The 22,846-nt window shown below is 40.9% G+C and overlaps 1 protein-coding gene across 1 annotated transcript in view; it reads right to left on the reverse strand.

Moving 5' to 3' along the window:
• TNR (tenascin R) overlaps positions 1-22,846 on the reverse strand; it is a 110,029-nt gene that overhangs the window by 50,183 nt on the left and 37,000 nt on the right. Inside the window, exons 8-12 of the mRNA XM_044673994.1 lie at positions 6,387-6,476; positions 4,633-4,896; positions 2,941-3,210; positions 1,597-1,716; positions 157-303 (exon numbers count right to left, since the gene is read on the reverse strand). Of these exons, the coding sequence (XP_044529929.1) occupies positions 157-303; positions 1,597-1,716; positions 2,941-3,210; positions 4,633-4,896; positions 6,387-6,476 (891 nt within the window). The remainder of the gene's footprint in view (positions 1-156; positions 304-1,596; positions 1,717-2,940; positions 3,211-4,632; positions 4,897-6,386; positions 6,477-22,846) is intronic.

The raw sequence follows: 22,846 nt of genomic DNA on the forward strand, positions 1-22,846 counted from the left end.
TTCCTCTAGTTCCATGGTGGAGTTAGAACTAGAACCCAGATCTTCTTAATTCTAGCCCCATTCTCTATCCATGGTACTCTACTACTACATGTAAACCACCATTGAAAGGGAAGACGAATGCCTAGGGTCTAGTGTCAGTGGTGAGAGACATCCTACCTGTATGCACGAGTGTGCAGATACGTTCACTTTCCTCTCGCCCTCGAACACTGTTCAGGCTGATTTCATATTCTGTAGCTGGGTACAGGTTCGTGACGGTGAATTCGTTGACTGTATTGGGCACCACCGAGCTGTCTAGTCTCCCCACTAAGAATAATAAAAACTTACTGTTAGATTGTAGCAATGTCTTCCAATATTTCAGGGAAACCCAGAATATAGCACAAAGGGGAGAAACAAATGGCTATTTAGACTGAGGTACAATGAAGTTAGGGACTAAGGATTTAGTGAGATTCAAGGTTCCTCTAATTTAATATATTAAAAAGAGGATGCTAGTTAGTTTGTCTAAGAGATGGTGACTTTTAAGGCAATTCTCTTCTCCCCCATGTACCTGGTCAGCATCAAAAAGCCTGGCTGCAAAAATTATGCTGGCATTTCATGGGAGGGAATCTTTGGCAAACTCTCCATTCCCCCATCATGGCTGGGAATATTCACTGCCTCTCATCATGAACCAGGCTTCAGCAAGAGCTGGACATGAAAGGCAGAGTCCAATGCCAGTTTCCTTTGATTTATAGCTTGTCCAGTGTGGCAGAGATTGGGCGAGCCCCTTTCCCATTGTTCTAGTATCATGGCACCTCTGCTATTTCTGAAGATATCCCTTGGGGTTCCAGTCCTAGAATTTACTCCTCCGTTTTTGCTAAAGTATCTTGACTTCCACAGAATCATAGAATTCCAGATTTGGAAGGAATGGAAGACTCAAAGAACCAGGGAATTTTTGAGATGGATTTTTGAGGTCTTATACCACCCTTACACTGCTCCCCCTGGGTTCTTTTATACAAAAGAAACAATTGAGGTCATCTAGTTCAGCTTCCTGGTCCATACCATCTCCTCTCAGCAGGATATATCATTTCTCAATATTGCACAACAGGGATTAGTTAGCACTGCTGGTTAACAACTAATTTTTTTTTCTTCCAGATTTTAATGAACTATATTATACTTTGTTCTAGGATTGGGGTAGGATGTAGGCAAGATTTTAATGGCATCCCACTGCTTTTTTTTTCTTGAATTTAATGGAATTAAATCTTCAAACTAATTTGGTGGAACATCATAAAATTACTATGGAAAGAAAAAAAAGCAGGCAAGGATGGGTCTGTTGCCCTCTGGTCTGTAATTATTGTTCTATAATAATGCTTCCACAACTCCAAAGACTATTTAAGTTCATAGTTCATAGAATCAGAGCTGAGAGAGATCTTAGAGGTCACCTATTCTAACATCTTTATTTTACTGATAAGGAAGATGAAGTCAAGAGAATTTAGTGACTTGGTCCAAGGTCACAAATGAAGAAGAGAGCAGAGCCAAAATTTGAGTCTAGGTACGCCAGAATTCTTTACTCTGTGCCACATATTAATTCTTGTTAAATTAAATACATTAGTCATCACTTACCTTGTGTGGGTCGATAGGATACTCGATAATAGTCAAAAGATGCAACGGGAGGGCTCCAGGAGACAGTCACAGAGTCCTTGGTAACATTACTTATTACTATTTCTTTAGGAGGGTCGATCCCTGGAGGGTCAGGATAGGGTGGAGGGGAAGGGCACAGATTCAGAAAAATAACAAACAAGTCTCTTTCTTTCCTTGTCTAGTCTAGGAGCCAATAACCTTTGTGGTATTAATGAATGAATGAATAAAAAAGAAACATTTATTAAATATTTACAATGTTCAAAGAACAGTGCTAACTGCCAACAGAAGCAAGATAGTCCCTATTCTCAAGGAGTTCACATTCTAACAAGGGGAAACATTTGAATGGCATCTTGGACAAGGGTTCAATGAATGAATGCCATCTCTGCCACCATAGTCAGATCTTGGTCTAACACATCACTCATAGAGAGTCTTATGGAAGACTCTGAAGAGGTGATAGAAGCTATATACTAAATTATGGGATCATAGACATTAGTTAGATCCTGAAAGGGACTTGGAGATCATCTAGTTGCCTTATCTTATGGATGAGGAAACTGAGACCTGGAGAGGCTCAATGATTTGGCCAAGATCACATAGATAGTAACCTGAGTAGGACTGTTTGATATGGGAGGCAGGTGAATCACATGAAACCTAGTTGGCTTGGAAAGTGGCCCTGGGGATAAAGAGGAAGCTGTTAGAAGGTATATATCAGCAAGATATTATACTGGATTATGAAATCTTTAAAGTTGACACAATAGAAATCTTTTGAATTGGGAGCAAGATGAGAAGTCTTTCCTTCCTTCTCTGCAAAATCAAAGGCAACTAGGTGGTGCAGGGGAAAGAGTTCTTATCTTGGAGTCAAGAAGACTCATGTTCCTGAGTTCAAATCCAGCCTCGGACATTTACTACTGTGTGACCCTGGGCTAGTCTTTAAATGCTGTCTGTCTCAGTTTCTTCATCTATAAAATGAGCTAAAGAAGGAAATGTCAAGCCACTCCAGAATTTTTGACAAGAAAACCCCAAATAGGGCTATGGAGTCAGAAATGACTATATAACAACAAAATGAAACTATGTTCTGCCAATATTTAGTAGAATGTAAACTCCTTCAGGGTAGGGACACTTTAGCATTTAGCACTGTGCTTGGTGTTTAGTAAATGCTTGTTTGTGGTAGCCCTTTCACTGCCATCCTGTTTTAGTTCAATAAGATTGCCTAGCGACTCTAGAGAGATTTCAAAGCATAAGAGCAAATCCATTTCCCTAATGTGCTTTTTGTCTTTTCTGCTGACTTTCTTCTTCTCTTCTCCTTTCCCTTCTCTCACTTGATTTTACCTGTAGTAATGGAGCCCACAATAGGCTCAGAGGTCACCATCCCATGAACAGCCACCAGATTCACGATATACTCAGTGGCTGGCTGCAGACCCATCAGAATGGCATGTCTTTTGGTAGCATCCAATGAGACTTCCAAAGACTCTTCTTCCTTATCTCGGGGATTGTAGTTCAGGATGAGCCTGTCAGCTGGAGGGGATGGGTCACTCCAGGTGATGTTTACACTGGAGGAAGTGACATGAGAGAAGTGCAGATGGGTAATGGGACGGAAACCTATGAACCAAAAGGAAAGTTGAAGACTTATGTACCAGCAACAGAAGAACCCATGCATTTTAACAGCAACTGATCCATAACCTATTGCCTACAGAATGAAGTATTCTGGAATTTTGAAAAAGCCTTGCAATTAGGGACTAAAAGTTGATTGGCCCCCACACATATTCAAGATTGCTTTCCCCCAGAGATGAATGTGTATAGGTTTACAGGTGAGTCTGATTCTACTCTTCTGGACCAAGAGTATTTAGTTGGTTAATTCAAATGCTATTCTAGGGCAAGGTGCTCAAATAGGATTGGGAGAAGACTGGGCTAAGGCTCATTTTCCTATGTATGTGATCTGCTTTAGGTTAGGGCAGCATAGTACAGAACATCTCTTTTTCTAGGATTCCTAATTATTATTATTATTATTATTTTTAAACCCTTACCTTCCATCTTGGAGTCAATACTGTATATTGGCTCCAAGGCAGAAGAGTGGTAAGGGTGGACAATGGGGGTCAAGTGACTTGCCCAGGATCACACAGCTGGGAAGTGTCTGAGGTCAGATTTGAACCTAGGACCTCCCATCTCTAGGCCTGGATCTCAATCCACTGGGCTACCCAGCTGCCCCCTGGATTCCTAATTATTTGAAAGATATGAAAGCCTATAAAAAGGGGGTGAAACAATGTCCACCTCTTTGGACTGAACTTACACTATCTTTTCTTTTTCCTTTTTTTTAATATTTATTTTTTAGAAAAGTTAACATGGTTACTTGATTTATGTTCTTACTTTCCCCTTCACCCCCCTCCCAAATTCCCCCTCCCATGGCCGATATGCATTTCTACTGGTTTTAACATGCTTACACTATCTTTTCTTTCTGCTTTCCCTTTCTTACCATGTGCTCTGACATTCTCTCTTCCTTCTCCCCTTTTTTCCATTTTCTCTTCCTCTCCTTTTCCCCTCTCTCTCTCTTTTCCCTTTCTTATTTCTTCCTCTTTCTTATCCTTCTCCCTCATTTTCTCTCTCTCCCTCTACCTCCAAAAGACTCAGTTTTACCTGTGTGCTTTCTTCCTTTGTCTCTGTCTCTGACTGTCTCTGTCTCTGTGTCTCTCTCTGTGTCTGTCTGTCTCTCTCCTCTTCCCCTTCATCTCCCTCTCCTATCCATTTCCCTATTGATCTCCCCATCCCTTTCTCATTCTCTCTCCTTCTCCTTGCAAAAGGAATAAGTTGCGTTAGGTTCATTTCAAATGGAAAAGTATGATGATCTTTGAAAACAAGGCAAATGCATTGCCCCTTGGAATGGAACAAGTATGTAGGCAGGGACTAGCACTCTCAATATCCCTTCCAGCCTTAAGACTTGGGATTCTCATGCCTCTAAGAATGGGATCAATGCCTAATCTCTGGAAGTCAAAATGGAACTATTAAGTATTTCTATAATCCTCGTACCTGTGAAGGCATCCACTGTGGATTCCAAGCTTTGTTGCCTGCCCCTCTCAGCAGTCACTGATATGATGTATTCAGTACCAGGTTCTAGGTCTGTAAGTGTGTATGATGTCCTGTCTTTAGGCACAGTGATCTCTGAGGATATTCCAGATGCAGGTGTAAAGGTGATTCTGTAGTGGTCAATGGGACCACTGGCCTTGGTCCAGATGAGGGAGATGGAGGTCTCCGAGGAGGCTGTCACCATGAGGTCGCGGGGACTGTCCAGATCTTTGGGCAAAAGATAGAATCTCCATGGGGTTCAGCAGAAGCAACTCAAGTAAAAATGGCCTTAGGGAGTGTAGCCCAACTTTGAGCTGGCCTGGATTTAGCCTATGTGGCCCTGGGGGCTCTAGGTAATCAGATAGGGCTGCCAGCCACAAGGATTAGCCTGTCACTGCTGACAATGATCTCACACTTTGTTAGCACCTTGCATTTTGAAAGATAGCCAGCTGCTTGCAAACAGATGGACAATCAGCTGAAAGGTATTATTAGCTCAGACACCCCTGGAATATATCCACCCCTGGGAGGAGGCTGCTTACAGATACTCAGTCTTTTTTAGAATGTGATTAATCCTCTCTGTTCCCATTCATTTTCTTTCAGTCTCTCTCTTCCTATCTATCTCTGTCTCTGAGCAAGTTACCTAATATAAAACCATTCTAACATCAAATAGAGTGGTGACTATCTTTGTAAATTCACCATGGCCTCTGCCCCCATTCCCAATTCCAGTCTCTTGGAGCCCAATTGGTTCACAAGGATACAGGACTGTACTGAACCAGATTCAGGCATCCTGGGTCAAAGGAGCCCTGGGTAATCTAGATTAGTTTTGGACTAATTTCCTATGGGAGAAATTTCTTAGGCCAAACAGAGCCCATATCTTCAACTTGGATGGGCATAATTGGGCCTAGAATGGTCCTAGAATTAACTGGGTCTCTAGATGACATCTCTAGACATAGGACAGTAGAGAAATTGATAGGATTTCTCTTTGCAGTTTGGGTTATGTGATCCTTCCGGATTGTCTTGGTGTGGATCTGAACCTCAGTGATCATCCCAGAACTGATTCCACTGATAGGAATTCAGCAAACTGGCAGGGTGAGCTCATCAGATTCACTAGACTGAAACTTAGCCTGACTGGTCAAGCATAGCTCCAGTCCAAGATTGGTTTCACTCCACACCTGTGCCTTTTTGAAATCTCTCTTCCTTTTCTCTTTTGTTTTTCTTTATAACTGGTGTTTCTTCCCCCAGTAGGAATGTAAATTCCTTAAGGCAGGAGGGTATCTCGTTTTTTGCCTTTGTATCTTCAGTTCCTAGCATACTGATTGGCACATAAGTGGTGCCTCACAAAATTGAATAACTCCAAGCATTGACCAGAACTTTTGAGGAATAAGGCTGAGACTTCACCCTGGCTGATGGACCTCAACATCACTTCATATGGTAAGCACATTCTAGTATTTCATCAGATTATTCATTTTCTGCCACAATGCTCCATCCCCTGCTCCCTAACCCCATCCTAGGTATTAGTGGCTGAGAAGGGAATGGACATTTGGGGGTACTTCTTTCTGACTAACTCTTCTATAAGACAAATATTTACATGCCACTTAGAGGCAGCTAGTTTGGATTCAGCTGAATGAATACATTGTGCTTATATGATCACATGAGCATCTATCAATCTACACAAATGGATTCACTTGTGTCAATACCTTATGACCTTCCTGACTTACCAGTCCTGGCATTCATGGTGGCAGGTACACTCTGTTGACTGTCCATGATAGCTGATATCCCAACACCATATTCTGTCCCTGGTATGAGATCTGTCACCAAACAGAGGAAGGGAGAATTACATTTCTTGAAAAGTGTCCTTCAAGGATGGGTATCTTGGGCTCTCTCTTCCCTTCTTTCTCTCTATACTTTCTTCATTGGTGATCTCAGCAGCAAATGTGGGTTCAATTATCACCTCTATGCAAGTATTTCCCAAATCTATATATCTAGTCCTAAAATCATGATTTCCAGTTTTGTATTATCAGTTATTGGTAATTCTTGGATATTTCTATCTGGATATTATGTAGGCATCTCAAACTCAATAATGTCTAAGTTGTGGAATCGTGTATACTTTGCCAGGCCCTTTCCTCCTAGCCCACATCTCCAGCCCTTTCCATATTTATTGATAGTATCATCCTTCCTAGTCGAGTGGAAAAATTATTGCCTCTAGAGTCAGAAAACCTTGGTTTTAATCCCAACTCATAAGAATACTATCTGTATGCTTGGGCAAGATACATTACTTCCTTGGGCCTCAGATTCCCCATCTATGAAATGAAGGATTGAACTAGGTAGATTCCAAGGTCCTTTCTGTTCTATAGCCATGCTTCCATGATCCTATGCTCTTCCAGTCACTCAGTTTCATGTCTTCTAGTAATACTCTTCTTTCTCTCATAACCTCCCCATGTTATTTAGTTGTCAAATCTTGTCAGTCCTCCCTGTACAACATCTCCCCTATTTGTCTCCTTCTCTCCACTCATACACCCCCCTTTAGCTCAACACCTCATCATCTCTCCCCAGGACTATTGTAATGGCTTTCTAATCAGTCTTCCTTCTTCCCAGATCTCCTTTTTTAAATTCATCTTCTAGGCAGCTGCCAAGTTGATAATCCTAAAACGTTGGTCTGAACATGCTGTTCTCCCACTCAGAGCTCTTCAATGGTTACCTATTCCCAAAAGGGAATTTTTCAGCCTGTTATTAAATGCTTTTGGCAATCAGACTCCCACCTATATTTCCTGTTTTATTTCAAATTACTCACCATGCACTCTCTGTTCCAGGCAAATAGCTTGCTTACTGCTCTCTTTATGTGATATTCCATATCTTGCACCCTTCTTTTATATAAGTGGTCCCTCATGTGTGAAATGTACTCTATTCTCCACTCTTTCACAGAATCACTAGATTGCTTCCCCCAAAATGACTACCTCCCGCAAATATGACTACCTCCTACATGTAGCCTTCCCTGATTCTCTGAGTTTATTTATCATTTTTCTCCTTTGGAAGTATTTGGTATATATTTTGCACATGTTTACATATGCACACAGTCTAGAAATGGAGTGGGTTCAAGCTGCAAGAGTCTAGATGTGGGATCAAAGATGAATCTTTAAAGCAAACTCCCTCAAATGTTGGGTAAGACAATTTAGCCTGAGACCTATGACGTGTACTAACAATGGGGCATTTTTCAGGAGAACTATTTCCCTGGAAAACAAGTGACAATCATTGCTATGTAATCTTTGTTTCTTGGTTGAGAGCCATGATGTAAAGTAGGTAGGGAGGAAATATTGTACCCATTTTATAGAAAGAAATTGAGAAATCAAATAACCTACTCAAGATATCTCTCTTTCTCTCACCCCCCCAAAAAAACTAATAAGGGATAAGGCTGGGTTCAGAACTTGAATATTTTAGCCCAGTGCTTTCTCCAACACCATATTACCTTGGCTATAATAATCCATTTGTACATGGGGATGTCAAGTATACATTAGAAAATTGCCATCTGAAGATGTGTATCAAATCCACTGGTCCTTGTACCTGGCACATTTTCCAGTTCTCCCTGTGGTTTTGGCCTACTGAAGCCTGAATCACTGAGTGCCTACTCAAACCCATGATTTATGGTACTTGGGTATCAATGAAGTCCATATCCTTTGGCTCAGGCTGAGTTTCCCACCACCATATATTTTTTTTGGTCTCAAGTAAGTCTTGAGCCCTAGAATGCACATATAGAATACACTTGTCTCTTGTCTCTATGCTAGGCAAGCCCCTTGGCTGCTGAAATTAGATTACCTTTGAGACATAAACTAGTTCCCTCAGGCAACTGATTGAGACCTTCAATTGCCTATAATAAAGAAGGAATTGTGAGACAGAGATGAAGGGTGACAAAGAGAGTAAGGGAGATAGGAATTATATGTTACCAAACTGATCTTACATATAACATTTTCGTCTGAGTTTTCTTATTTATGAAGCTTAAATGAAACGTTCAATAATTTACAACAGAATCATCTTCTCCTAGAAAACTGCAGAGCAGAATTTAAAGTGCTCTCTTTCTGGGCTTTCCATCTAGGGGATGGGGAAGCAGGCATAGGTTATAGGTTTGTGCCTGCTGCTTCCTTTTGATTTTTGGCAGCTTTTCCTCTGTGTTACAAGTGAATTGTTGCCCTTTGCCAGCAGGTAAAACACAATTCTGCTGAAAAGAACATGCTCATCTCCAGCATATCCTAGGATTACCCATAGATCAGGCCCCAAAGGACACTCCTTTGCAAGATCCCATTGGACTCATTAGTGGTCTGTTTATCTCTTCACCTGAGTCTCCTTTAACCCCAACAAGTGGTAGCCCATGAAGGACTACTGCTCCTGTTCTTGAAAATGACTCAGATAATTTCTAGCTTGGGAAGTAGATTCTATCATTCACCAGCCTTTCAGAGCATTCTTCCTCCACCTGAGAGGGACCTCAGTGGTGATTTATTCTAATCCCCACATTTAGTAAATGAGAGAACTGAAGAGTAGGGATGCAAAAGAACTTGCCCAAGATTAGAGGTAATAAGCATTAGAGGTGGGACTTGGACTCCAGACCCACCAGGGGTGTCTTTTTTGCTTCAACTACCCCCTTCACACCCTCCATTGGCCTTAGACTACCTTAGAAGACATCTGGGAAGGCTAGAAGTTTGGAAGATTTGTTACCACTGGGAGTGCCCTCCCCAGGATGTTTGACTGCTAATATAGCTTGGATGAGAAGACACTCTCTATCTTCTATTGTACTGGGGCTGTGGGAACTAATAAAGAAGCATAGGAAGTCCACAATTTGGAAATGGTCTATGTTCCAAACATTAATTTGTAAATTAGTTGTTATGAAGGCATTTCCCACCTATCAAATTTTGTCATACATATTTGTAAGGATGCCAAACCTACACACAAAATGACATCTTATAAATAGTACAATAGTATTCTTGCTGTGTCAAATAGTTGTTAGGGAAATTCTATTCAGAGTTCCTGCATGAGATATTGGGACATTCCCAAAGCTGTGATATTGGGGACCCAGCCTGTATCTTACCCTCAATCATCTTCATAGTGAAAAATAGGGATTCCTTAGGACTCCGTGTCACTGATAGTGGCTCTATCTATGATGAAGGACTCTGGCAAGACCTGACCTGAGAACTGGGATATCAATGAGTAAAGAATATGCAGGGACTGGGGCTCCTTAAAAACAATGCATATTTATGTGGTATTTTTAGATTTACAAACGTTATTATTTATTACAATTGCCCTGAAAGGGTAGTCCAAATATTACTATGCCACTTTTCAGATGAAGAAACCGAAATTTAGTTGCCTTTGATTTTACATTTAATAAGGACAAGAGATAAGATTCAAAAGTAGGACTTTTGATTCCCAAATTTAGTGTAATTTCCCATCATACTTTGCTTTGGCAATATGGTACCACAGAGAGAACACCAGAATGGGAGTCAAGAAGAGATGACTTCTAATTCTGGCTTTGTGGTTAACTTGTTTAGTCTTTGGCTTTCAGCTCTGTCTTTGGCCCTTTTCTCTTGACTCCTTCTATAAGTTTCAGATCACATCAATTCCCATGGACTTGGCTATTATCTCTATACTGATGATATTCTCAAATCTACTTGTCCACTCCTACCTTTCTTCTCTACCTATATCTCCAACTGCCTATTGGACATCTTAAAGTGGTCATCCTGTAAATATCTTAAGCCCATCAGTCCAAAATTGAACTCAGTATCTACCTCCCCCAATCCCTCCTTCCAAACATTCTTCTTATTTTGTGAATCACCATCCTTTCATTCACCCAGACTTGAAACCTCATTGCCATCCTTTTCTCTTCACTCTCCCTTACCCCTCAATCTAATCTATTGCCAAGACCTGCCAATTTTACCTTGCTAACATCTCTTCCATATACTCTATTTCCCACTCACACTATCACCACTTTGGAATAGTACCTTATCACCTCAATAAACTATTGCAATAGCCTGCTGATTGATCTGTATGTCACAATACTTCCCCCATTCCAATTCATCCTCCATTCAGCTGTCAACATAATTTTCTTAAAGGGCAAGTCTTACTGTGTCACTTTATACTCCATTAAATGAAGTGACTATTGGCCACTTCCAGGATCAGATATCATCATCCTCTCTTGGGTGTTTGGAGCTCTTTATAACCCAACCCACCTCGCCTTTCTAGTCTTTTTACACCTTGCACCCCACCACATACATTGCCATCCAGTAACACCTGCCTTATTACTGTTCTTTGAACAAGACACTTTATCTCCTTATTCTGGACACTTTGAGTGGCTGTCCTTCACACATAGGATGTTGTTCTCCCCCAGCTCAACTTTCTGGTTTCCTTAAAATCCCAGAAAAAATCCCACCTTCTACAGGAATCCTTTCCCAATCTCTCTTAATTTTCATGCCTTCCCTTTGCTGATTTTTTCAATTTATCTTATATATCTTGTTTGTATATAGTTGTTTGCTTGCTGCTTCTCCCCTGGGAGACTGTCATCTCCCTGAGGGCAGGGAATGTCTTTTGCCTTACCCCTATTGTTACCACAGTGCTTGACACATAGTATACACTTAGCAAATGTTTAATAATTGATCCATTGGCTCTAGGCTTCAGTTTCCTCATCCATACTATAAATAGGTTGAACTAGAGGTCCTCTGAAGTCCTTTTTAGTTTTCAAGTTGATACTTACTATTCTCTGGGTCTATAAATGAGCCCAGAGTAGAAATGAAAAGCAGGTTTAGTTTGGAAGTGGGAGAATTGAACCAGGTAAAATACTGATAAGAGTGAAAAGGAGGAAGGAAAAGGGGGAAATACCAGTCGGTTCAACCATGAACGAAAAGATGATGTCTGTTGGCCACATGATCTCCTAACTGTGCCAGCAATTCTTGGGGATTGTTCACATGTAAGGGCAGCATGATGTGGTGGAAAGAATATTGGACCTATTATGATTAGACCTGAGTATGAATCTTAGTCCTATTGCTTGTGTGACATTGGACAAGTTACTTTAATTATTATTTTCTTCATTTTCAAAATGAGAGTATTGAATTAGATAGCCTCTAAGGTCTTCTCCAGCTCTATACTTGTGCCTTGGGTAGGGAATTATATACATCAGTGATGGGCAAACTACAGCCTACAGGCTAGATGCCACCCCTTGAAATGTTCTATCTGGCTGCCAGATGTTATTCCTAATCAGATGAATACAATGAGTAGGATACAATACAATGAAACTTCAAAAGAGTTGCCTTAGAAACAAACTGACAGATGAGCATTTCCTTTCCTTTGGAAACTTTAAAAAGTTTGCCCATAACTGTTATACATTATTATGAAATTTTATTTACTGATCATTATACATATTGGAAACTTTTCTTAACAAATGAAATTAATTTATATTTGTTGTTTTTATATCACCTATATTTTCTAGTGTAGTTTTTACTCTTGCCTACTTCAATCACTTAAAAAAAATTAAAAGGAAGAGGAAAAAAAGTTCAGCAAAATTAACCAGCATTTCAAAAAAGCCTGATATGCTTAGCCTTTCCCCTCTTCAAGGAAGCAAGGGGAGAAAACATGTCTTTTTATGAGAACATTAGCTAATTTATTAAATCTAAAGATCCTACATTTCTCAAATATTCACCTGTGGTGTTTGGGAAGGACTTAGAATAAAGGAGAAATAAAGAAATTAGATTTTTAAAACATCTCACCTTCTGTATTAGAATAGATGCTAAGTATTGATTCCAAGGCAGAAAAGTAATTGGAGTTAAGTGACTTGCCCAGGGTCCCACAGCTAGGAAGTGTCTTAGGCCAGACTTGAACCCAGGACTCTCTGTCACTGAATCACCTAGCTTTCATTAGTTAGATTACTGATATTCTACTTTTAAATCCAGATTATGAGATTTCCTGGGTCAGTGTTATACCAAACTAGACTTGGTTTTAGGCTAAGTACTTTGGAACTCTAACAGCTTTTAAGTCCTCTGTTTCCTTTCCACTTCATTCCACTCTGCCCTACCAACAACAACAAAAGGATAGGGAGGGAGAGAAGGACAGGTAGGTAAGATGGACCTATCCATAGTCCCATCTGGACTTTTCAGATGGGAAAATGGAGATCTAGATAATAACAGGCAATTAATAAAGATCATTCATTTTGCTCAAGTTTTGTTTGTCATTTGTTTCGAAGAGGAACAATAATATCACGAGGGACGTCTTGACCTGTGAATGAATTGGATTTAAGTAAAGCAAAATTGCACCAAGTCATCAACATCACTTTGTCTTTCAGTGTCATTGAAGTCCAGTGGCAAGTCAAAAGTTAGGATTATTGTTGATGACCCAAAATGCAATATCTGACCAAGCTCCAAACACTCCTTGTAAGAATGGGATTTGTGCAAGGTGGATGGGACAGGAGGAGCCAGAGAAGGAGTGGCTGACAGTTGGTGACAGTTGGTGACAGTTAAGAACAGAGGGGATTTGGGGAAAGGCTCCAAAGGAGGAAGGGAAGAAAAAGGTCTTCTGGCTGAGGACTAGGAAAGGAAGGAGGTGGACATCTCAGCTTGGATCCAGTCCTGAGGGTTTCCTGAGGATCTTTCTTTGGACATTGAAATCCTGATTCCCTGGTCAAAGGCATCCCATTGCATCTCACCCAGCAAGACTTCAACCAAAGAGTTAGCTAAGTTTTTGGACTCCATTTTGGGAGCAATTTCTTGGGCTCCTTCTCCCATTACCCAACCTTGCTGAGAGACCTTTTCCAGTCAAACTTACAATTATAGAAAAGGATGGAAATAGGAAATATAAGTAGAAACTGAAGGAGAATGGGCGAGGAGAGATGCTTAGGAGTAGGAACCTCAAAGATTCCCCCCTAAGTAACAGACCCCATAGAAATAGAGAAGAGGGCACTCTAAAATCCCTCTGCCCTTCACCCCTTTCCCCAGTCCCTGAATTGTGATTAATAGAAGCCATTCATTAGTCAGATAGCATTCCAGAGTGCCTGAGAGACGAAGGGAAGGGGAATCACAGCTTGGTCTGGCTGCCTCTATCTTAGAGCCAGACCATCCACTGTGAAGTTGACTGACCTCAGAGGAGGCTTGTGTGAATCCCATCCTCGTTCAAAATCAGATTGTGGTCCCTCATACCTCATCTTATAGGGAAACCTGGTCCTCAACTCTTGTGGGGAGGCACGACCATCCAGGTCACCCAGTTTAGGGGTGACACACCCTCGAAGTTTCTCAGTGTATATTCGGCAGGAGGGGAGAGATAGAAGAGAGTCTCACCTCATAGACTCTCTCTGTCTTCTCATTGATCATAACATTGGTGACTTGGCTCGCCTCAATATTACATCCTCAGTGCCTGCTTTAGCTGCCTTCTTAGATATTGGAGCACATTGTTCTCATTTGCCCACTTCACCAGAGAAAGTCTTTACTTGCTTTACATCTTCTTAGCTCATTGATGGGTTTGAGATTTGTCAGTTACTTTCAAATCAGTTTAGCTTGTCTACTGAGACAGTTCTACTAGGATGTGGCCACTGCACATGCTATAGCTTCTTGGGGCCATTAGAGAGAATTGGGTGAAAGATGCACACTAGGTAGTACAGTGGATAGAATGCCTGCTCTGAAGTTAGGAAGACTTTTCTTCAAGAGTACAAATCTTACTGGCCAACACTTACTAGTTGAGGAAGTCTTGATTCTGTTTTCTTCAGTTCCTCATATATTGAAAAATGAACTGGAGAAGGAAATGAAAATACACTATAGTATCTTTGCCAACAGAACCTCAAATGAGGTCACAAAGAGTCAGACATGGGGGCAGCTGGGTAGCTCAGTGGATTGAAAGTCAGGCCTAGAGATGGGAGGTCCTGGGTTCAAATCTGGCCTCAGACACTTCCCAGCTGTGTGACCCTGGGCAAGTCACTTGACCCCCATTGCCTACCCTTACCACTCTTCTGCCTTGGAGCCATATTGGCTTCAAGACAGAAGGTAAGGGTTTAAACAAACAAACAAACAAACAAAAACAAACAAAGGGTCAGACATGCCTGAAATGATGGAAAAATAATGAAATTCTTAGATGTGTATTAGGGTGTTTAAGGAGGACTACAACCTCTGGTGTGAGAGCTCATTGAGCCCATTTCAGGGCTGCTCATTTTGATGTTTTGCTCAATACTGAATCCAAGAATTGCAGAGCCCACATCATATACAATTCTGTACCCCTTAGCCCATGTAGTCTAGACCAACTCTGGATTTAGATCTCATATGCCTTTTTGTTCATCTCTTATCAGATTGCAGGTATGTCTTGGTGAGACCTCACTTTTGCCTTCCTGATTATTTTTGAAATCAGAGTTGTTCAAGGTCTGTAATTTCTTAAATTCCCTTGCTCTCACTTTCTTGCTCCACGGAATACATTTTGCTCTCCATTAGGTTATATTGCATCATCTTCGGTCCATTATTGTTAAAGGGAGAATCCAATGTAATTCAAATGTTGCTTTATTAACTGTTAAATCCAGGGTAAGCATAGTAAAAATATTTCACTTTTAAATGTCTTCAGTCTGAATAAAAGAGAAAATTGACCATTTAGCCATCAGTGATTGCCAGACTGACAATTTGATTATGCAAATGAGTGTAGGAAGACTCAGGATGAATCCATACAGCTGAGGTTGCAAGAGAATTATATTTTGACCCTCTTTCCCCCAAAGAGATTCTGGGTGTGGACTCACATAGCACATTATACATCCATCCTGGAGGAAACACAGAGAGGCCAAGGATAGTCCTACCTTCATACCTGAAACAGTTCATAGAAAGCTATTCCCAATACATTATACCTAAAGATATTCTCATCCCACTTCAGTCCAACTGCTCTTCCCCAAATTGCCTAGTTCTCAAAATCTTCTCTGCTTGATTTCCTGGTTTACTTCTTCCTTCTCATTCTCATCCTTCTAATCTCTCCCAAGAAGCTTTGGACAACACTCCTGGGACACCAGACACTGATAAGTGAACCTTCATCTTTCTTGCCAGAAATCAGTCAGAATATCCCTGGGCATTATTGGTCATGTCAACATTTTCCCACTTATCTCTCACCTTCCTCTTTTCCCTTCCTCTTTTATGTATTGTTTTCTCCTCTTAGAATGTAAGTTTCTCAAGGGCAGGGATTAATGTTGATTGTTGTTGTTCATTTGTGCTTAGCACAGTGCTTGTCACATAGGAAGAACTTAACCAATCTGTTGTTTTTCTCCTTCCCCATTTCACCTACTTTGGACTTCTCTTGAGTTTTAGAAGAAATGGGGTCCTTAGCTGGCAGAGTGCTGTTTACACTGTTCAAGAGACCACTTGCAGATGAAAGTCCCCCTGCCCACTCTAGTGAGAAGTCTCTATCAGCTGAATAAAAAGCATACTCTACCCTTCTCCAATTTCTAGCACTGTGGCACCAACTTGTCAGAGATATTTGGAGGCAGAAGGCACTTCCGGGAGTTCTCATGATCATATTATGTCAGAGACCACCTACTCTGCCCATGCAAAAGATCCTGACTGCTGTTTTCCAGTGGGTTAAGGATTCCTAGCTCCCATTTACCCCACCTATGAACTTCTTCTAAGTTTCTTGGCCCATTCAGACTTCTGAGGACATCTCCCTTTTCTTTGGGTGTGGATAGTGTCCAAACATCAAGAAAGTAGCAATTGAGCCAAACTCCGTGCAGTTTTTAAGGAAGAGGTTGGCTCAATAAAACCATCTTTTTTTAAGGACCTTTCTCAGATGGAATGTTCTCCTTGCCAATGAAATTAATGAAAAACAGGTCTCATCATTCCCAGTCCTACTGGAACATCCAGTCTCGAATCTGTTACTGTAAACAAGTGTGGCTTGCTGGAGATGCCAAGCAGAAGCCAAAATATTCCTACCTAACTCTTCCCCTGGTCCCTTTCTTATAATCCCCCCCCCCAATGAAATCTGTCCCCTGTATGGGAGAAGTGTTTTAATGGTTTCTTCTCATCCCCTTTATGATACCTCTCTGTTCCTGTTGTCTGACAACCCTCTTTCTAGTCCATTAAAAGGCAGACCCCTCCAAGTGCCCACTAGGTTCTTCACTCAAGTGGCCACTTGGGGTCAGTGTTACTTCACTCAGAAAAAGGCCAAGCAAGGTCTCAGCTCTGGACCACAGGCTCCCCATTCCCTCCCCTGAATAGCCCACAGGGCGTTGAGGCTCTTGTACACAGTTTGGTGTTTGTGCAACTGGCACATCATGGGAGTGCAGACAGGGTGAAGTGAAGGAACATTAAGTGCCTTGGTCTGACTTGATTTGCCAGCTGGAGTCCTGGTAGAGAATTGGGTTCCTTCATGGAAAATCCTTCTTTTGAGAAGAGCTCTGCTTGTTGCTTTTGTACCTTGAGCACTCTACCAATGAACCCATCTCCTTCAAAGACTGTAAGCCCAATGTGTGCGTGAGTGTGTGTGTGTGTGTGGGTGTGTGTGTGTGTGTGTGTGTGTTCAGTAGTGTCCAACTCTTCTTGACTCCATTTGGGTTTTCTTGGCAAAGATACTGGAGTGGTTTGCCATTTCCTTCTCCAGCTCATTTTGAAGATGAAGAAACTGAGGCAAATAGGGAAAGTCCAGGGAAGAAGATCTAAAGTTTACTCCCAATCAGTGACCTTCTCTATGATTACAGCCCCTCTTCTCAAGTCCCCATGCTAATCTAAGAGAACCTACCCAGGAGTATCTCTAAAAGCTTTCTCACTTTATTAACTACATACCTGAGGACATATAGGAGATCCTAAATAGTTGGGCTTGCTGTCAACTCTCACTGGGTTACATGGTCCTCTGTTCAAATAAGGAATGTCCAGTTTGAGTCAGGAATATTGCTGACTGGTCTGTGAGTGAGCCATTCATGACTTCTTGATCAGTACCTACTTAGCCAATGCTTCCAGATAATCAGTCTTATTCAATAAATATCTATGTACAAAGCATTGGGGATATAAAGACAAAATAAAAGACAGCCCTGCCTACGTGAGAGGATATTATGAATTCGGAGGTCCTTTGAAGTCAGGGATAAGATCTTTTACATTCTTCCTCAATTCTCTCTCTTAAGGACTTTCATTTTCCTTCCTAGTGGGGCAACTATGTGACACAGTGAAGAGAATGTTGGGCTTGGAGGCAGGAAGATTCATCTTTCTGAGTTCAAATCTGGCCTCAGACACTTACTAGCTCTGTGACTCTGGGCAAGTCACCTAACTCTGTTTGCCCGTTTCCTCATCTATAGAATAAGAAGGAAATGGAAAACCACTTTGGTATCTTTGCCAAAAAACCCACCAAAAAACCCAAATGGGAATCAGTCAGACAAGACTAACACCAGCAAATTGTTCCTAAGTGCCTTGAGCAATAGAAGAGCTCAGTAAACTACTTGCTTGACTGACCTTTTCCTTAATAAGGGGAAGGGAGTATTAATCGAATAGCCCCTTCTATATGCCAGGTACTACATTAAGTGGTAGGAAAGGCAAAGTGGCTAATTTCTTGACTCTTTTTGTTCTTTCCCCATTTTATCTTCTCCAGTAAAAGAAGCAAACACCTGATCCTGAGACTCACTGAAGTCTTGAACATGTAGACTTTCAAACAAATGAGAGGAGGAAGAGAGTTGGGTGGTTTTTGTTGTTGTTATTGTTATTTCTTTTTGAACATCACACAGTAGGTTGATTCAGTTGGTTAGAGCTTTGTTTCCAAACCAGGTAAGTGTATGATGACAGCTTGGTTTATGTTAGAGAAGTCTTAGAGTTCCTCATTTCCCCAAGTTCACAATTCCCTTTTTCCTGTCCTAAAACTGTAGAATGGAAGTCTTGGTAACTTTGAGGGGAACAGGAAGGCATCCATCTGGTCACTCCATGGATGTGTAGTTAGGTTTGCAACAACCTAAATTCCTGGTTAGGTGCAGAGAGAATGCTTGGTTTCTCTCCACTCCCACTCCTTCCTCCAGAATTTCAAACTCCTAATTTCCAGTCCTGGAGGCAAAGAGAAAAAAACTTGGATAACCCTGTCCTGTTGTTCCCAAAGAAACCTGGGAGCTGAGGAGACAGCTGAGGGTTAGAGAACTGGGAAGTCCATTAGTGATCGAGTCAGCCGAGAAACATTTATTAAAAACTTTCTTTGTATCAGGGATGGTGCTACATTCAGGTTACAATGAAATGCTAAACCAGTCCTTGCCCTTGAGGAACTCACATTTAAGTGGGGGTGACAACATGTATACATAAATAGGTACATACAAGATTCATAAAGAGGAGATGGATGATAGCCTTAGAGTAGGAGGCACCAGCTGCTGGAGGGGTTAGGAAAGTCATCCTGAGGGAGGTGGAATTTGAGCTAAGCTTTAAGGAAGCCAGAGTTTCTAAGGAGAAAAGGTAAGGAGAAAGTGCTAATACAGATAAAGTCAGTGATATAGAGGATAGACTATGGAACCTGGAGTTGAAAATCTAGACTTAAACAGGGGCTATGTGACCCAAGGACAAGTCACTTTACCTTTGTCTGCCTCAGTTTCCTCATCCATAAATTGGGGATAATAATAGTGCCTACCTCCCAGGATTGTTGTGGTGTTAAAATGAGATAAAGTTTTTGCAAAACCCAAGTGCTATATAAATACTAGCTATTATCACAGTAATGATATGGGGAAAGAATCATCCGAGTACTGGGGTAAAGGAGGCATATTGTGAATTGTCCTGGAGAAGAAATCTAGCTGCCGTGTCAGATTGATCCTATTCTGTTAACTATTAACTGACATCAACTTTTATGTGAAGAATGTCTAGCACCTTTGGGCCACAAAGGGAGTGTCCGATGGCCAGATAGACATCTTTGTGCCAGAGTTATAGAACTAAAGAATTATTTTAAAAGGCAGAAAAATCATCCTTAAAGGGGGGGGGAAGAATTATTGCATTCAGAGAAACTGCAGTATATGAACCAATTCTGGAGGTTTGGTACAGTATGGGAGTGAGAAGGTATTAGGAATTCATGGTCTCTTTGGTCCCCGTGTTGTAGAAGAGCAGGTGTATGAGTGGGGAGGACAGTGGAGAAGATGGGGAATGGATGGGGGAGAAAACCTCAGAGTCTGAGACCGAAAGAGTTTGATATTCAGGAAGGGTCTGGATTCAGGAGAAAGAGGAATCTACAAAGTGAGCTCAGGCTTCTTCTTTTGGGGACTGGAAGTACAGATGCCCATGTGACTTAAAGGGCTTTTAGTCAATTGTTGGAACAAAGGGCATGTGAACAGCAAGCTAAAGTCAAGGTCAGAACTTTAGGGGTCAGAGTTCAAGCTTTTGCCTGGAGGTTGTTTACTGAGAGATGATCAAAACACAAGGATTGAACCATAGATTTCATTCACAGCCTTTTGTGGGAGCTAACATTTCCTTCACTGTTCTGAGGGAATCCAGAGGCTCCCAGGGCTGGATCAGTGCTTCCCCTAGGGGCTAAAGGCCTTTTTCTTTATAGTCCAAGCTGCCTAAGGCAGAGAGAAATATAACCCCTTCAAAAACAAACTCATCCCCAGAGCAAACTTCTTATGGTTCTCTCCTTCCCGCTCTCTAAACTCTGCCCTTTCCCCCCTCCCTTCTTATCCTCTTCCATGCCCAGCAGCCAGAGAATTGATAATCCTAGTAATTCTTATCCTAGCAAGTAGACTGGCAGAGAACTTTCTACCCTGGCTCTAATCCCTTTGTAAATCACTTAAGCTATTTGCTTTTATAAACTTCCTCCATGGTGAGCTCCTGGAGCTAATTACACATAGCCTCAAAAACAAAAACAAAACCACCTCCCCAGTGGGTTTAATACAATTTCCTTTATCATAAATCGCCTGCTTGAGAGTAGAAACTTGTAGTTGGACCAGGAGCCAGGAGAAGTGGCTAGGGTTAGAATGCCATCTCAGATATTTACTCGCAAATTGTTGACCCATTCTGAGGCTCAGTTTGCCAATGAATCAACAGAATGAAAAAATATTTAAGTTGTTACTAATGTGCAAAGCAGAGGATATGAAAAGAAATGGAAGACAATCCCAGCACTCAAGAAGCTCACATTCTAATGGGCTGGGCTGGGGAGACAATTCATAGCTTCAAGACAGGTGGAAAGATCCCATGGTCCTTAGGGTACAGATGAAAAGCAGATGACAATGAATCTTTTCTCCAAAGGACAAGTGGCCTCATCCATGTGTGTCTTCCCTCTCGACTTCTCTATGTCTGTCCATCCTATGTAACTGTCATCCATCTGTCCCCCAAAAGTTATATGGGACCCACCCAATATTCTAAAGGCAATTGGAATACTCGTGGAAAGAGTGCTGGGCCTGGAGTCAAGTCATCTCTTAAGCCCTTGAGAGACTACTAGGTGAGTAAATGATGTCCAGTAATTTTTCTCATTCTCAATACACAGTAAGTCTATATTTCTTAGTTAATATATCTCTTGTATAATATACTTTACATAATTTCCCCTGTGTAATTATTTTTAATGTCATATCCTGCACACATCTATTTTGTTAAGATTAAAATTCTCTGGAGACTGTGTCTTAATTTATAATTATTTATTAAATAATGAAAATCAGGCCAGAGAAAGAAAAGGCTTCTTGCCAACATGACTAGCTATTCTCTTAGCAAGGCTCTTCCAAAAGCAGGGCTGAAAAGTGAAGATTGGGGAGCTGGGTGATAAATTAAGTTGTAACTTAATTCAATCAGAGGGTGACAGAAGTTGTAATTTCAAACTTCATATCAAAACTCTCACTTTATAAAATCTGAAGTTAATCTTGGGATACCAAAGAAAAGGGTACAGGCTAGTGTTAATTTTCACAACTATGAATTCCTCCATTGTCCTTTGGGTGATGCTCATTTTCAATTCTTTGGAGCCTGTAATTTTCTATCCCTTATAACATTGCGGAAAGAAAGTAGGCCTTTGTTTCAGGAAGAGACTTGGGTTCATTAAGAGAACTTTGCCTTGACAAAAGAATGTTGGTATTAAAATACAGATCTCTGGCTCAGTGACAAGTTTGGGCACATTAAAAGAACTTTGCTATTTCCCAAAGGCAACCCAAGAAGTTTTCTTCCCCCAATTCAATTCTGAGTCCAGTTTATAAGTAAATTATAAGTTAAATACATTGTTATTCAAAAGAATTTGGTCCAACTATATAAACAAGATAAACTAAGAAGGTAGAGAATGGTAGAGAATGTCTATAGTCCAAACTACATGCAGTTGAATGGACATCCCATAGATTTTATTCTTCAGTATGTTGTAACTGTTCATCCTTCATTTCCAAGAAGATCAATGACATTAGAAGTGATTTCTTAACTTGAGTATGTATTGAAGTGAGGTAGAATTGAACAAAGTCATCGGCCTCAATTTCTCTTCCAGAATCATCCAATTCCAGACAAAAATCAGGACAACTGGCTTCACTGTGGGATCCAGGAGATGATTTTGGCATCTTCAGTATCTGACCAAGCTCTAAGCACTCCATAATATCTGCTTCAACTACCTTCTTAGCTACTGAAACAAATGATTCTCATTTGCCCATTCCTCTGGGAGAAGTCTTCAAATGTTTTGGGGTAGATATTCCCCCCTTACTTACCAACAGGTTTGATATTTGTCAGTTACCATCAAACTAATTTAGGTGCAGGTGGATTTACCAAGATGTGGCTGTTGTGTATGCTATAGTTTCTTGGAACCACAGGTGAGAATTGAGTGGCAAGTGGAAACCAAAGATGGATGGGCATCCTTAAAAAGGTTGCAGTAAACGCTCATAACAGAGGTGCCAGTCCTTCCGGCACACCTCGTATTTTGTATCTATTATCTATTTCTTTGTCTTTGGATAGGCATAGAAGATGGACAATGAGCTAAGCTCATCTATATAATGAGGAATAATAATAATTGTGCTACACCTTGCTAGATTGATATGGAAGAAAGTGCTTTATAAAACTTAAAGAAATGTATAGGCATATTTACTCAACACATAATGTATATATATACAACATGCACACACATATACATATATATGGTATTATTTCATTTCCATTATTTTCTTCATTAGTTCATAGTTCAAAAGCTAGAAGGGATCTCTGAGTCCATCTAGTACAACTCCATTTTGGTGATAAGGCAACTAAGACCTAGCATATTTCCATGACTTATCTAGAATTATTTAGGCTCTCAGATGAGAGATTCAAAC

The sequence above is a fragment of the Gracilinanus agilis genome, chromosome 4, assembly GCF_016433145.1.
Source record: "Gracilinanus agilis isolate LMUSP501 chromosome 4, AgileGrace, whole genome shotgun sequence".
Classification (NCBI taxonomy): Eukaryota; Metazoa; Chordata; class Mammalia; order Didelphimorphia; family Didelphidae; genus Gracilinanus; species Gracilinanus agilis.